General features: G+C 42.1%; 1 protein-coding gene across 6 annotated transcripts; it reads left to right on the top strand.

Annotated features, from left to right (window-relative positions):
- The first annotated feature begins 700 nt into the window (after positions 1 to 700).
- ZNF350 (zinc finger protein 350) lies at positions 701 to 15,057 on the top strand. 6 transcript variants are annotated; one of them, XM_058708407.1, is made up of 6 exons: positions 701 to 866; positions 3,032 to 3,125; positions 6,987 to 7,144; positions 7,525 to 7,651; positions 8,961 to 9,056; positions 12,863 to 15,057. In XM_058708407.1, exons 3-6 carry the CDS (start codon positions 7,130 to 7,132, stop codon positions 14,221 to 14,223), a joined length of 1,599 nt encoding a protein of 532 aa, XP_058564390.1. In that variant the 5' UTR covers positions 701 to 866; positions 3,032 to 3,125; positions 6,987 to 7,129; the 3' UTR covers positions 14,224 to 15,057. The 6 variants fall into 6 exon arrangements, with proteins under 6 accessions (XP_058564390.1, XP_058564387.1, XP_058564389.1 ...); XM_058708404.1 differs by having other exon boundaries at positions 701 to 1,001; XM_058708406.1 differs by lacking the exon at positions 3,032 to 3,125.
- Positions 15,058 to 16,568: the final 1,511 nt, after the last annotated feature.

The following is a 16,568-nucleotide window of genomic DNA, read 5'->3' as shown; positions in this document are numbered from 1 at the left end:
TGGAAACTTTTTTTTTTCTTCCAGAGAGAGAATCCCGGAGGCACAGAGACAGGGAGAGAGAAAGTGAGAGAGAAGCGGGGCTCCAGATCATCTAATGGGGGCTGGAGCAAACGAACGGTGAGATCATGACCTGAGCCCAAGTCCGATGCTGAAGGACTGAGCCACCCAGGTACCCGGAAACCTTTTTTAAAAAATAAGGCGTGGAGGGGCGCCTGGGTGGCTCAGTCAGTTAAGCATTGGACTTTGGGTCAGGTCATGATCTGTCCTTCCTGAGTTCCAGCCCCAGGTCAGGCTCTGCACTGACAGCTCAGAGTCTGGAGCCTGCTACGGATTCTGTGTCTCCCTCTCTGCCCCTCCCTCGCTTGTGCTCTGTATCTCAAAAATAAATAAAGTAAAATAAAATAAAGTAAAATAAAATAAAATACAGAATGTATACTATACATTCGGGCCTTGTCACTTCCTGCATAGCTCGAGAATGCAATTTAACTCACACCAAGTTTGCCTCCAAGAAATTGAGTCTGAAAATCTACCCGTCTCCCGCAAGGCCCGACTTTAAGTAAATGAGATAATTTCGGCGGCTTCTGACTTCCGGGCTATCACCGGCTCGCAGCCGCAAACCGGCCGCCTTGCCTTGTGTACGTCACTTGTCCCACACTCGTTCCAGCATGGCCGCCCCCAAAGCCACAGCCAGCGGGCGCGGACATACTGCTCCCGGAAATACCGGCCAACTGTTCGCCTTTCTTCGAAGCCTTAGGGTCCTCCTCGGCCGCCATAGGCTGTCGAAAACTTGGAGCGACGGTTCCAGGAATAGCAGCAGTTCGCGGAAGTGTTACCTTTAGGTCTTCTTGTTTCCTGGAGAGAACCAGGTCGGTGTGTGCTTTTGTCCCTTAAAGGTTTTCGGTTTGTCCCATAGGAGGTTTGTTTCTCATGGGATGACGTGGTGTCCACATCGTGGAAGTGGAGTAGGGTGGACCTGTGGAATTACTGGCTCAAAAGTGGAGGTATTTGAGGGGAACCACGTGGGAGTCTGTGACGCCTGTGTCTGTGGTTGGGGTACTTTTGGGGCCATTAAGACCGTTAAGGGTCTGTAGAGATCACGACCGTGTCCGCGCTGTAGAGCGTATGGAGTCCTGCAGCAGGCGGGGCAGATCATTTACGATGATGGTTCCGGGGGGGCGGTATTTAATTTGGGGCTCAGTGATGTTGGGGCTCCGGTGGGTACTCATGACATCGGGGTGTCTCGCCCGGTTTTCGGATTAATAAGGGCGTGTGAGATCGGTGTCTGGTACAGAGACATTTGTCAGGGCTGCAGCTTGGGACGCCAAGGACCGGGGGCTGGAGTTTAGGTTGAAGTTCTTAGTTGGGCTGCTGGGACAGAAGACGGCAGAGCGCAGGAGGATAGTTCCAAACCCTCTGTGGTTTGTTTTGTTTTGTTTTGTTTTGTTTTGTTTTGTTTTGTTTTGTTTTGTTGTAAAGCCTTTTGTCCAGGGGTTGACTTATTGCAGACCGAGGGGCTAAATCGCCACCGCCGTGTGTTAGTCGTCGTCTATGGCTGTTTTCCCGGGGCAGAGGAAGAATGGAGTCCTTGCGACAGAGATCTTAAGTTGAAAATGTGTAATATCTATCCGTTTGCAGAAAAATGTTTGCCAGCGCCCGCACTCACCTCTTAATACATAGCAGCGGGGAACACTGTTGCTTACTTGCCTGCCCTACGTCCACACTTTGTTCTTTGCCAACAGAATGCCTGTTTTGCTTAGGATCCACCCCTCTTGCAGGGTGATCCACATGTCGGTTTATTACTAAGTACCGGTTGGTGTTAGTCAGCCGTGGTGGTCCCAGTTCCGATTGCTAATGACTGAATTTCTGTGAAATGAGCTTAGTATGTGGTGCGGTTCCAGCCAGCTATCTGTGAAAATCTGCTTACTGGTTTCTGGGGGAACATTTTCTCTTTTATGTTAGTAATTCTTTGAATCTCTTTTTCTATGTCCATGATGATGTTGTCTGAGTATAATCTTAATTTTCATTCCGGTTTCCAATGTTTATAATTTATTATAATTTATATTATTTTGAGCAAGGCCTCAAAAATAAAGGAAATATAAATGAAAATGCAATTTATTTATTTAAAAATGTTTAAAAATGTTTATTTTTGAGAGAGACAGAGACAGAGAGCAGGGAAGGGACAGAGAGAGAGGGAGACACAGAATCCAAAGCAGGCTCTAGGTTCTGAGCTGTCAGCACAGAGCCCTCCGCAGGACTCCCCAGTTTGAACTCACCAGCCCGTGAGATCATGAGGTGATCCGAGGTCGGTCGCTTAATTGACTGAGCCACCCAGGCACCCAGGTCCATTTTTGTTGTATACGTTTCAAGGCTATGTTGTTACGTGCATAGAAATTCAAATTTTTATAATGTGGTGGATTGGACCTCTTAACCAGTGAGTGTTGTTTCTCTTTTTCTTTAGTAATTTTTGGGCTTTCTGGTCCATTTTGTCTGAGAATATAGTTAAACCAGATTATGCTTACTCTTTTCGTGGTATACTTTTTTCCTAATCTTTTATTCTGGAGCTTTCCATGTCATTGTTTCAGACATGTAACCTATACTAGCATGTTATTAGGTTTTAAATTTTAATCCAGTGGGACAATTTTGAGGCATTTGTGTTTAATGTAATTAACTGGAATCCTGGTTATCCTTAATATAATTCTTAGTATGTTTGGTTTAAAAACAGTCATCCAAGTGCATTGTAGTTACCCCACTTATTCTCAGTTTCTTACTCTTTTTTGCCTTGTTTTGGATGAGTTTCATGCCATTATATTTTCCCATTCTGTCAGCATGAAAATTATGAACATCAAGACAATTACTGGTTTTTGTCAGGACACTGGACATTATCTGTATGGCATGGAACCTTCCTTTGTCAAATTCTCATGTTAATTAGTTCTTTTACACTCTTCTCCAGCGATGCAGGAATCTTAGAACACTTTGACTTCATTTACCACTTTTCAATTTATTTTTATTTTTAATTTTTAATTTTTTTTAGAGAGAATGAACTGGGAAGGGCCAGAGGAAGAGGGAACGAGAGAATCCCAAGCAGGCTCCACACCCAGCCCAGACCCCAAGTCTGAGCCACTCAAGTGCCCCACCACTTTCCAATTTATTTACAATGTTCTGTACTTTTGTTTCTTATGTATTTAAAACCTCCTAAGATATTACCATTATTGCTTATAAAACCATGCTTCTGATTTTCCCAGTACTTTGGTTTTTAAACTGAAGTGCCTGTACTCACAGGCTGTACAAAAAGCTCTGAAGATATACTTGAGCACATGTGGTTTAAAGGAAAACAGTGCCCTGATCCTCTTCTGTGTGGTCTGTTGTGTGCACGTGATCTGCCTGATTCCCCTTCTCCTGAGGCATGTGTTGGGTGGATCTCATTTTCCTCGTCTCATGTCAGACTCCCCCGCTTACACATCACACGATGAAGGAAAACCTTCGCCACATTCAGAACCTCAGGCTTTACTGAAGAATAAATCTTCTGGGGTATTAAATAAAGGGACACTGAGTAGAGGTGCCTGGGTGGCTCAGTTGATTAAGCGTCCAACTCTTGATCTCGGTTCAGGTCATGATCTCATGGTTTGTGAGTTCTAGCCCTGCATTGGGCTTCTGTGCTGTGTGGAGCATGCTTGGGATTCTATCTCTCCCTCTCTCTGCCTCTCCCCTGCTTGTGCTTTCCTTCTTTCTCAAAGTAAATAAACTTAAAAAAAAAAAAAAAAAAGGGACACTTAGCAATACTACAGGCATTTGTTAAGGTGAGAGCCCAGGAGTAGTGACAGCATCTGGGCCCAGAGGAAGTGCACCACTCAGACTACGTCATCTCCTCAACCCACAAGTCCTGATGCCCCAGGAGTAAAAGGATCATGTGAAGGAGAAAGAAGTTACGGATATGGTGTCAGTTTTTATGGGATACACCTGACTGAAGATTGAGATTTTTTTTTTTTTAAATTTATTTTCAAGATAGTTAACATACAGTGTAGTCTTGGATTCAGGAGTAGAATTTAGTGATTCATCTCTTACATGTAACACCCAGTGCTCATCCTGAAAAGTGCCCTCTTAATGCCCATCACCCATTTACCCCATCCCCTCACCTACCTCCTCTCCAGCAATCCTCATTTTGTTCTCTGTATTTAGAGTCTCTCTCTCTCTCTCTTTTTTTTTTCTAAATCACACTTCTCTTTAATAATGCTTCAAAGTAGAATTTTGGCTTCTTTTCTTTCTTTCTTTTCCCTTCCCTTCCGTCCCATCCCCTCCCCTCCCCTTCCCTCCCATCCCTTCCCATCCCTTCCCATCTCCTCTCCTCCCCTTCCCTTCTTTCCACCCAAGTTAATTAGCATATAGTGCATTAATGATTTCAGGAGTAGAATCCTGTGATTCATCCCCTACATATAACACCCAGTGCTCATCCCAACAAGGGTCTTCCTTAATGCCCCTTTGCCCATTTAGCCCATCCCCCACCACAACCCCTCCGGCAATCCTCAGTTTGTTCTCTATATTTAGGAGTCTCATATGTTTTGTCCCTTTCCCTGTTTTTTTTAGCTTTAATTTTTTTCACCCCCTCCCTGTTTTTATATTATTTTTGCTTCCCTTCCCTTATGTTCATCTGTTTTATACCTTAAAGTCCACATATGAGTGAAGTCATATGATACGTCTTTCTCTGACTGACTTACATTGCTTAGCATAATACCCTCTAGTTCCATCCACATTGTTGCAAATGGCAAGATTTCATTCTTTTTGATTGTCGATTAATACTCCATTGTGTATATATATATATATCACATCTTAATCCATTCATCAGTTGATGGGACATTTGGGGTCTTTCCATATTGGGCTATTGTCGATAGCACGGCTATAAACATTGGGGTGCATGTGACCCTATGAATCAGTAATCCTGTATCCTTTTTATAATTACCTAATAGTGCAATTGCTGGGTTGTAGGGTAGTTCTATTTTCAATTTTTGGAGGAATTTCTATACTGTTTTCCAGAGTGGCTGCACAAGTTTGCATTACCACCTGGCATTGCAAGAAGGTTCCTCTTTTTCCACAGCCTCACCAAGATCTGTGGTTGCCTGAGTTGTTAATTTTAGCAAGTCATACTGGTGTGAGGTGGTATCTCATTGTAGTTTTGATTTGTGTTTCCCTGATGATGAGTGATGAGCATTTTTTTATGTGTCTTTTTTGGAGAAGTGTCTACTCATGTCTTTTGCCCATTTCTTCACTGGATTATTTGTTTTTTGGGTGTTGAATTTGATAAGCTCTTTATAGATTTTGGATACCCTTTATCTGATATGTCATTTGCAAATATCTTCTCTCATTCCATTGGCTGCCTTTTAATTTTGCTGATTGTTTCCTTTTCCATGCAGAAGCTTTTTCATCTTGGTGAGATCCCAATGGTTTATTTTTGCTTTTGTTTCCCTTGCCTCCAGAGACATGTTGAGTAAGAAGTTGCTGTGGCCGAAGTCAAAGAGTTTTTGTCTGCTTTCTCCTCTAGAATTTTGATGGTTTCCCGTCTTATATTTAAGTCCTCTAACCATTTTGAGTTTATTTTTGTGTATGGTAAGAAAGTGGTCCAGGTTCATTCTTCTGCATGTTGCTGTCCATTTTTCCCAACACCATTTGCTGAAGAGACTATTCCATTGGATATTCTTTCCTACTTAGTCAAAGATTTGTTAGCCATACATTTGTGGGTCTATTTCTGGGTTCTCTATTCTATTCCGTTGATCTAAGTGTCTGTTTTGTGCCAGTACCATACTGTTTTGATGATTACAGCTGTGTAATACAGGTTGAAATCCCTAATTGTGATGCCTCCAGCCTTGGTTTTCTTTTTTAGTATTGCTTTGGCTATTTGGGGTCATTTCTGGTTCCATACAAATTTTAGGATTGTTGGTTCTACCTCTGTGAAGAATACTGGTGTTATTTTGGTAGGGATTGCATTGAATATGTAGATTGCTTTGAGTAGTATTGACATTTTAACAATATTTGTTCTTCCAATTCATGAACATGGAATGGTTTTGTGTGTGTGTGTGTGTGTGTGTGTGTGTGTGTGTGTGTGTGTCTTTTTCAATTTCTTTCATAAGCTTTCTATAGTTTTCAGTGTATAGATTTTTCAACTCTTTGGTTAGGTTCATTCCTAGATATTTTATGGGTTTTGGTGCAATTGTAAGTGGGATCGATTCCTTGATTTCTCTTTCTGTTGCTTCATTATTGGTGTATAGAAATGCAACCGATTTCTGTGCATTGATTCTATATCCTGCGACTTTCCTGAATTCATGGATCAGTTCTGGCAGTTTTTTGGTGGAATCTTTTGGGTTTTCCATATAGAGTATCATACTGTCTGCAAAGAGTGAGAGTTTGACTTCCTCCTTGCCTGTTTGGGTGCCTTTTATTTCTTTGTGTTGTCTGGTTGCTGAGGTTAGGACTTCCAATACTATGTTGAACATGGTGAGAGTGGACATCCCTGTCATGTTCTGTTTAAGAGTCTCTTATGGTTTGCCCCTTCTCTTCTGTTTTTATCATGATTTTCCTTCCCTTCCCCCATGTTCATCTGTTGAGTTTCTCAGATTCCACATATGAGTGAAATCATGTGATACCTGTTTTTCTCTGATGACGTATTTCACTTAGCATAATACCCTCTAGTTCCATCCACGTTGTTGCAAATGGCAAGATTTAATTCTTTTTGATTGCCAAGTAATGTTCCATTGTATATATATATACCACATCTTCTTTATCCATTCGCTAGTGGGACATTTGGGCTCTTTCCATACTTTGGCTATTGTTGATAGCACTACTATGAACACTGGGGTGCATGTGCCCTCTCGAGTCAGCGTTTTTGTGTTCTTTGGGTAAATACCTAGTAGTAGGACAAGCCCCATTTTAACAACATGTTCATGTTTTCATTCTGCTTTTTTTTTTAAATCAAAATGTATTTATTTATTTTTTTTCAGGAATAAAATTTAGTGATTCGTCATTTACATATAACACCCAGTGCTCATCCAGGACTGAGATTTCTGAAGAGAAGTTAAGAGTAGATCCAGAAGACACAAAGCAGAGCTTCCCCATTGCCAGCCATTTTCAGAGAGCAGAAAAAATGATCCAGGCACAGGTGACTTTTGGTTTATTTTATTCTTTCCTTTGTTCCCTAATGGTGTTGTAGAGACCTATAAAAAAATCAGTTCCATTAATCTGAAAAGTATACATACATATATCTTTTGTCTGTCATCTCCATATGGATGGTGTTTCTAGGTTAACAAGATTGAACTTCTACATGTTATAGAAACTTCTCGTTGGAAGAATGGATGGATGACTGAGTGCACAATTACAGAATATTTAATTAGGTATTTGCTTCGTCCACATTGTACCAAAATAAAAGCACCACTACATGTCTAGATAAAACCTATAGAGTGGAAATAGGCAGAAAAATTTTAACATTTCTTCCATACCATCAAAAGGATATCACTTCATTAGAGAGCACTGTTATTACAGGAATCCCTGACGTTTGATGATGTGGCTGTGAACTTCACATGGGAGGAGTGGCAGCTCCTGGCCCCTGCTCAGAAGAACCTGTACCGGGATGTGATGTTGGAGAACTATAGGAACCTGGTGTCATTGGGTGAGGACAGCTCCCCTGTGTCACTCAGAGGGTCCCCATCAGTGGCCTTTCCTTTCTCGGCTTCTTAAAGCTCTGGAGTATGTATGCTGCTCTGAAATTAGATTCTCAGTCCCCTCCCTGGCTCCAGAGACATGGGTATGTTCTCCCTTCACCTAAGTGCACAACCTTTACTTTGTACAAATGTATGATATTGTGATATATATATATTTATGTATATACATGTATGCTTTTGTATACATATATACATATGTACATGTATATTTTAACATATATACATACATATGCATATATATGTATATGTACATATATGTATATCTTTTTGGCCTTCATCTCCAATTTTGGCACAGAGCTCCTGCAACAGTTGTGATTTCCTAGGTTATAAGAAGATAAATGTAAAATGGGTGTCTTTTGTTATTTATATAACAAGACCCTTTCAACCATATTTGGATTTATGTTGATGAGGTGATTTTGGAAAGCCACTATATGACCTAAGGATGGAGTCTGGTTGCCAGGGGAACCAACCACGATTAGAGGGTTGCAACTTTCAGTTCCACCTCACCTCTGGAGAGGAGAGAACAGCTGGAGTTTGAATCAGTCACCAAAGGCTAATGATTTAATTTACTTAATCATGCCTACTTAATGAAGCCTCCATAAAAACCCACAAGAACAGGTTTAGAGACCTCTTGAAATGGTGAACACACGGAGGTGCAGGGAATGTGGGATGCCGAGACACAGCATGGAAGCTCCACACCCCTTCCCACATACCTTGTACTGTGTATCTCTTTCACTGGGCTATGTCTGAGTTATATCTGTTTATAATAAACCAGTAATGTAATAAGTAAATTGCTCTACTAAGTTCCGTGGGTTGCCCCAGCAAATTAATTGAACCTGAAAAAGGGGGTCATGGGAACCTCCAGTCCATATTTATTTAGTCTATCAGAAGCTCAAGAAACAACTTGGACTTGTGATTGGCATCTGAAGTGGAAGAGGTGTGCAGTCTTGTGGTAGTGAACCCCTAACCTGTGGGATCGGAAGCCGTCACCAGGTGGAGATTGTCAGAACTGATCTAAATTGTCGGACACCCAGTCGGTGTCCTTTGGTGTCACAGAATTCCTTGATGTGTGAAAACCCCATGGATCAGGTGTCAGAAGTCAAGTACTTAGTAGAGAATCAACAGGAGAGGAGACATGTAGGGCAGTATGTTTTTCCTTTGTAATGTGAAAATTGTTTTGTTGTCAACTATAACATTTCTGTGGTCTTCAGAGACCCCAAGCCCAATGCTTAGTCTTCTGTCATTTCCCATGAACAGGTTTTTACCCCAGGAAACCAGATGTGCTCACCAAGTTGGCTCAAGGAAAACCAACAGGGACAGTGGAAGATGACATCCCCTTTCGAACCTGTTCAGGTGAGTCAGAGAACCAGGAGGGGGCTAGGCTGTGGAAATCATATTCTAGTTGGCCAGATAAGAGTCACAGCTGTGAGAGGGTTTGAGGATAGGTAGACAGTGCCTCCATGCATCTCTCTCCCAACGTGCGACCTCTTTTTTTTTTGTAGGAGTTTAGAGAAAAATATACTCTTTGCCTATTCTGGGATCTATTCATTTTTATCTGCATGTTAATATTTTGCTTATTTGCATAGTTTTCTTCTTCCTAAGATTCTCTGATCTTTCCCTTCCTCTTCATTCCCTTTGACCTCCCTTGCTATAAAATTCCATTGTCCAAAGGCCTCTCTCCAAAGAGAACACTTTGAATTCCTGTCTTCTGACTACTGCACCCCTCTGTCCCATTGGTAGTGTTGATTTTCCTTCCTAACCTCCACCCCAGCCAGGATGCTGGGTCCCCAAAGTCTTCACTGTGCCCTTGTCCTCACTCTGAAGTTCTCCCAAGGTTCTGTTTTCCATCTTCTCATCTGGTCTCCTAGCCCTTCACACTTTTCTGCATTCTAATAAGCTAAGTTTCTTCTGTTCACTTAAGAAAATTCCCAAACTGACATCTCCTCAATGTGATCCACCAGACTTTAGGTCTGTATAATTCACTCATCCCCGTGGCAACTCTCCTGAGTTCCCAATTACTGCAAGGAACTCACCTCCTCTCTCCTCCCAGAAAGCCCCTGTAAGTTTAGGTTCTTCTTTACTCCCGTGCATCTCACATCCTGGCCGTCCAGGCATGACCTCAGATATTCCCTACCTGCAGAGTGCTCTTCTTTAAAGGAGTCAGTTGTTCGTGAATTTTAACTAAAAAGATTTTTTTTTTTTTAATTTTTTAAATGTTTATTTATTTTTGAGACAGGGAGAGACAGCATGAATGGTGGAGGGTCAGAGAGAGAGGGAGACACAGAATCCGAAACAGGCTCCAGGCTCTGAGCTGTCAGCACAGAGCCCGACACGGGGCTCGAACTCACGGACCGCGAGATCATGACCTGAGCTGAAGTGGGACGCTTAACCGACTGAGCCACCCAGGCGCCCCTAAAAAGATATTTTAACATCCTTCACTCTCTGCAGATCTTACCTCATGCCTACTTTAATTCCTTTGTGTATTTACTAATTTTGAACTTTCTTCTTGTTCCTTATAGATGTGACACTGCTGTGTTCATTTCCCTAAAACTTGTATTTTTTCCATTGGATTTGATGACATTGAATCCCAGTTAACTACGTTACCTGTCATGTGACATGAAATTCCTCTTTCTGTGATATCTATGATGTATCATCTCACTTACACAAAGGCAGAGTTTCATCATCTCTCCTACACTCTCCCCACTGTGTTCCATACATGTGACTGCTTCCTTCATTCATTCCTTTAAAAATTAGTTTCTGGTAGCTTAGCAGTGTATACTTGAGGGTAAGAGCAGTAAGAAAAACACAAGAGCTTTCGTTCTAAGAGAAGGAATAAAGAAAATAATCAAAATAAATAAATATGTCTAGGGAAGTGAAAAGTACTGTGATAAAAATTTAGTCATCGGGGTGAAAAGTACTGTGATAAAAATTTAGTTATCAGGGCACCTGCGTGGCTCAGTTGGTTAAGCATCTGATTTTGGCTCAGGTCATGATGTCATGGTTTGTGAATTTGAGCCCCACATCAGGCTCCACTCCTGTCAGGGCAGAGCCTGCTTCAGATCCTCTGTTCCCCTCCCTCTTTGCCCCCCACCTCAAATATAAGTAAGTAAACATCTAAAAATATGTAAACATTTAAATAGAAAAACTTAGTCACCATAATGGGACAGTAGGGTCTTGGTCTCCTTTTTAGGAATGGAGCGCCCCTCTGATAAGGTGCCTTAGAGCCGAAAGGTGAGGGAAGTTAACAGGTTGCTGGGTTGGGAGTGTTCCAAGTAGAGACCATAGCAAGTTCATTTTTTTTTAAAGTTTATTTATTTATTTTGAGAGAGAGAGAGAGAGAGAGGTCAAGCTGGGGAGGGGCAGAGAGGGAGAGGGAAAGAGAATCCCAAGTAGGCTCCACGCTGTCAGCACAGAGCTCACAAATGGTGAGATCATGACGTGAGCCAAAATCAAGAGTCAAATGCTTAACTGGCTGAGCCACCCAGGCGCCCGAGAGCATAGCAAGTGACATGTAATAATTATGTTTTCAAAGAATCCCTCTGCTGTGTATATAGTAGACAGTAGCAGGCAAGGGTGTAAGCAGGAAAGCCATATAGGAGGCTGCCGTACAACATGACAGGTTGGTTGTCCTCAGAATGGGTGGAAGGGACGTGTTGGTCATGATCTGGATACGGTCATTACAGAGGGCAGATGAGATCTGACATTTAAGTAAATATGGGCTGTAAGAGGAAGGAATGAATGGAGGTTGAAGGTAAGACTCTGGGGGTGGAAATGGCTATAGGGAACGTTAAAACAGCATAATTGAAGAATGAGTGCTTGGTCTTGGCTGTGATTTGAGGAATAGGAAATCCTTAAGGTACATTTGAGCAAGTAGATGAGGGATGTGAGCAGCTCCCTGGGTAAGGAATGTTCCAAAGTAAACCTGGACAGTTGAAAGGCCCGAGGCAGGAGTGTGATCTGAAGAATTTAGGAAGAGTGGACAGAGCAAGACTGGAGAGAAGGTCACTGGGGTAGTGACAGGGGGTTGGGGTAGCAGGTCACATAAGGCCTTTTAAGGACATGTTAAGACCTTGATTTTATTCCTCATGAGATGAGAAAACGTTAGGGAGTTTCAAGCAGAGGAGGCTTGACATGATGTAATTTATGTTTGAAAGGATCCCTTTGGCTATTGTACGGGAGACAGGACTCGGCAGGGGAGGAATAGGAAAGCCAAGTAGGAGGCTGCTGCTGTAAAATGAGAAAGAAATTGGCCTCCACGAGGGTGGAGGTCATTGGTGTTGGTTCAGTTCTGGTTATGATTCTAAAGAGGTCAGGTGGGATTGATCAATGAGGTAGGTACTGTGTGTGAGCAAGACAGACAGATGACAGGAGGCGCTGAGGAGTTCTGTCCTGGTTAAAGGGAAGACTGGAGTTGTCATTCACTGTGATGGAGGTGCTGTGTGGAGGAGGAGATTTGGGATGGGAAATCAGGAGTTCCCTTTTGGAATTTGTAGGTTACATGTGCTTGGAACCCAGTGTGTATCATTATTATTGCTCCCCAAGGCCAACCACGACAATGAATCCTATAGGGAGGCCCGTTTTCCAAGTGTAACCTGATTTCCTGCACCTCTCTCCATCTCCAATGTTCCTTCCCACCCGTTTCACAACCTGCAGCTGTTTTCCTTGTGTCCTTCTTTGCCCTTTAAGTGGTTTTACCAAATGGCAATGTAGGCTCCCTGAACATGATGACTCTGTGTGTGTGTGTCCCCAACATGAGCACATGCCCCGTGCACTGTAGTCATCAGTAAGGATTTGTGAAGTGAAGGAGTCTCTTACCAGTTTGGATGAGGCGACCCTCCAACCTGTGGTCTGCTGCTCACAGTAAATTGTGTGTATTTCAAAGTCTCTGCATGTTTTGTGAGGCCTCCTTTAGAAAGGAGGCAAATCTGTATTTATTCATTGCAAATGATCTAACCTTGTTTTTACGCTAACTACTTTTATCCTTTGGGTTATTTATATTATCGTTTTATCCGATGTGCGAGGAACATTAAAATGTATTTTTATTGATCCTAATTTCATAGGGTCATCACTAAATAGACACCTTACATCAAGATAGTTTTTCGGTGATCTTTCTTCCAAATCAAGATGATGAATGAATTCATTGTTCTTTTCTTTCCTAGAAATCTGGAAACTTGATGACTATTTACCAGAGCACTTAAAAAATGAAATAATGGAGAATAGCCTAGAACAATGGCATAAACATAACGCATTTGAAAATACTGTTCATCAGAGCACAGCTCATTCCGTGTTAAGACAAAATCATGATATATGTGACTTACATGGAAAAACTATGAAACCAAAGTTAACTTTACGTAACCAGAACAGAAGCAATGAAATAAAGAACCCTGCAGATCCTAGTGGAGATGGAAAATCCTTTCTCCACACTAATAATGAACACTTTCATACTAAAATTAAATCCCCTGAAAGCAAGAAACTCATCATTACTAAGTCCCAATTCAGCAAGCCTCAGAAAACACAAAAAACAGAGAAGCCTCATGTATGCAGTGAATGTGGGAAAGCCTTCAAGAGGAAGTCCTGCCTCACTGATCATCAGATCATTCATACAGGAGAGAAACCCCACAGATGTTGTCTCTGTGGGAAAGCGTTCAACAGAAAGTTCATGCTCACTGAACACCAGAAAATGCATACAGGAGAAAAACCTTATGAATGCAATGAATGTGGCAAAGCCTTCCTCAAGAAATCACGGCTCAAAATACATCAGAGAACACATACTGGAGAGAAACCATACATTTGCAGTGAATGTGGAAAAGGCTTTATCCAGAAGGGAAATCTCATTGTACATCAGCGTATCCATACAGGAGAGAAACCTTATATATGCAATGAATGTGGGAAAGGCTTCATCCAGAAGACCTGTCTCATAGCACATCAAAGACATCACACCGGAAAGAGTCCCTTTGTGTGCAGTGAATGTGGAAAATCCTGTTCCCAGAAGTCAGGTCTCATTAAACACCAAAAAATTCACACGGGAGAGAAACCTTTTGAATGCAGTGAGTGTGGGAAAGCCTTTACCACAAAGGAAAAGCTCATTGTCCATCAGAGAACTCACACAGGTGAGAGACCCTACGTCTGCAATGAGTGTGGAAAGGCTTTTGCCTACATGTCTTGCCTTGTTAAACATAAGAGAATACACACAAGAGAGATCTGTGGAGATTCAGTCAAAGTGGAAAATCCTCCCTCAGAGAGTCACAGCTTATCACAGACTAGTGGTGCTGTGCAGGAGAAAGGCCTTGTTAATACAGTGACTATGCAAGTGCCTTCTGTGGCTTGTCACACGCCATTAAACATCAGCGGACTCTTAGCAAATAGCAATGTGGTCATAGTGGGACAGCCTGCAGCCAGATGTGCACCCTTAGGAGATAACAGAGGGTTTGCACAGGACAGAAACCTTATGAATACAGTGAATGTGTTCGTGCCTTCTGTGGTCAATTATGTCTTATTTTATGTCACAGAAAACCAGTAGGAGGAAGCTTGGAGACATTCTACGTGGAGAAGGATTGAGCAAAAATTTCTAGATTGTATTATGGCTGAAAAGTATATACTGAGAGGAATTGTATAAAGGCTGAGGCTGGGAAAGCCTGATTTCCTCATCCTATTAAAAATATGCATTGATACAGAGGCATAATCTGATGTTAACCCAAACACATACACATCAGTTGCTCTATTGTATCTGTTAAAGGAATGGAGGAAATCTGAGTTCAACTAAGTGGAGGAAATAAGTAGGTGAATTTTAAAAACATACAAGATAATTTGTATCTGGAATGCTGCTATGAATGAAAAATCAGGAAAGGGCTAATATTGGGTGGGTGGGATATGGGACATGTGTATATCAATTCAGTTTCCCCAGGCCAAGATGATTCATTGGAAACTGGGATGTCTGCCGTAAGCTCTTAAAGTTTATTTTATGCAGAGGCACTGATGAAACAGCAGCCTTAGACTGAGTCAGTTCATTAGTTTATGGAGTATTTGTCAAATACTCCTTTTGTACTGGGTCCTGTTCCAGAAGCTGAGGATACAGTAGTGACCAAAAGTAGAAAAAGCCCCTAGTTTCCTGGAGAGAGCACTGAGGTTGCTAGATTATCCTTAAGTGGTATGTTTACACACCAGCTAATCTAATAAGAGGATGTAAATATCCACACTAGGTGAAATAGTCTTGGTTGTTTGCTGTAAGAGGATACTGTAGCCTGGATGGCTTGTAAAAAAGAAATTATTAAAAAAGTGCAAAGTTTCTACATAACGAATGTTTCAAAACTTTCTAAGTATGAGAAGTCTTGAAGAAAAAATGAAGAAAAAATTATTTCTGTTGTGGAAGCTGCAAAGTCGAAGATGAAGGCACTGGCAGATTTGCTGCTTAAAGGTCTGCTTCCTGGCTCACAGGAGGCAGTCATCTCACTGTCCTCACATAGGGGAAGGGGAAGGGCGTTCGTGGGAGGTCTTACAGGGGCACTGATCTGATTCATGAGTGTTACATCCTTATGACCTAATCACCTCAAGGGCCCACTTCTTTATTTTTTTTAATGTTTATTCATTTTTGAGAGAGAAAGACAGAGTTATGAGCAGGGGAGGGGCAGAGAGAGAGGGTGTCACAGAACTTGAAGCAGGCTCCAGGCTCTAAGCTGTCAGCACAGAGCCTGACGCGGGGCCCAAACTCACGAACCGTGAGATCATGACCTGAGTTGAAGTCGAACACTTAACCAACTGAGCCACCCAGGCATCCCATCAAGTGGCCACTTAATACCATCATATTTGGGATTAGGCTTCAATGTATGAGTTTTGGCGGGGGGGTGGGGGGGGAGACACAAGTAGTCCATAGAAGATAGAGAGTATGGTGGTCCCCTCTTATATGCTGAGGATACATTCTAAGACCCCCAGTGGATGCCTGAAGCTAGAATAGTACTCGACCCTATACATAGTATGTTCTTTTTTTTTTTTTTAATTTTTTTTAAATGTTTATTTTTGGGAGAGAGAGACACACACAGAGCGTGAGTGGAGAGGGGCAGAGAGAGAGGGAGACAGAATCAGAAGCAGGCTCCAGGCTCTGGACTGTCAGCACAGATTCTGACGCAGGGCTCGAACTCACAAACCGCGAGATCATGACCTGACCTGAAGTCGGACAATTAACTGACTGAGCCACCCAGGAGCCCCAATTTATTTTTTAAAAAATGTTTATTTTTGAGAGAGCGAGTGCAAGCTGGGGAGGGGTAGAGAAATGAGGATAGAGGATCTGAAGCAGGCTCTGCACTGACTGCAGGGAGTCCAATATGGGGCTTGAATTTATGAACCACAAGATCATGACCTGAGCCAAAGTCAGGTGCTCAACCAACTGGGCCACCCGGGTGCCCCCATAGTATGTTTTTTCTTATATGCAGACACCTGTGATAGTCTAATTTATGAATTACACACAGAAATTAACATCAGTAATAATAGGACACTTATAACAACATACTGTATAAAAGTTACGTGAATGTGTTCTCTCAAAACATTTTGTCTTGTCCCCACCCTTCTTCCTGTGATGATGTGAGATGATAAAATGCCTACGAGATATAAAGTGACGTGTAGGAGTTGTGATGGTTTTAGCGTTAGGCTACTGTGGATGTTAGGAGGAGGATCATCTGCTTCTAGACCACATTTGACCTCAGGTGATTGAACGCCTTGAAAGCCAAACCATGGATAAGGGATGATCACTATAATTGGCCCAAGGGGTTATGAGAATTTCTTGTCCAAAGGGTATATTACTTCAAGGGAGGGCAAGGACTCTTAATGGACTTTAAAGCAGTTTAGGATGTAAGTAAGTTATTTTTTTCATGT

The sequence above is a fragment of the Neofelis nebulosa genome, chromosome 17 (assembly GCF_028018385.1).
Source record: "Neofelis nebulosa isolate mNeoNeb1 chromosome 17, mNeoNeb1.pri, whole genome shotgun sequence".
Taxonomy (NCBI): Eukaryota; Metazoa; Chordata; class Mammalia; order Carnivora; family Felidae; genus Neofelis; species Neofelis nebulosa.
This window is presented reverse-complemented; position numbering and strand designations above follow the sequence as displayed.

Excerpts from the sequence above, each read along its gene's own strand:
- ZNF350 (XM_058708406.1), top strand. Across the intron at positions 7,652-8,960 it reads TAGGAACCTGGTGTCATTGG|GTTTTTACCCCAGGAAACCA; the intron begins GTGAGGACAGCT and ends TCCCATGAACAG. Across the intron at positions 9,057-12,862 it reads CCCCTTTCGAACCTGTTCAG|AAATCTGGAAACTTGATGAC; the intron begins GTGAGTCAGAGA and ends TTTCTTTCCTAG.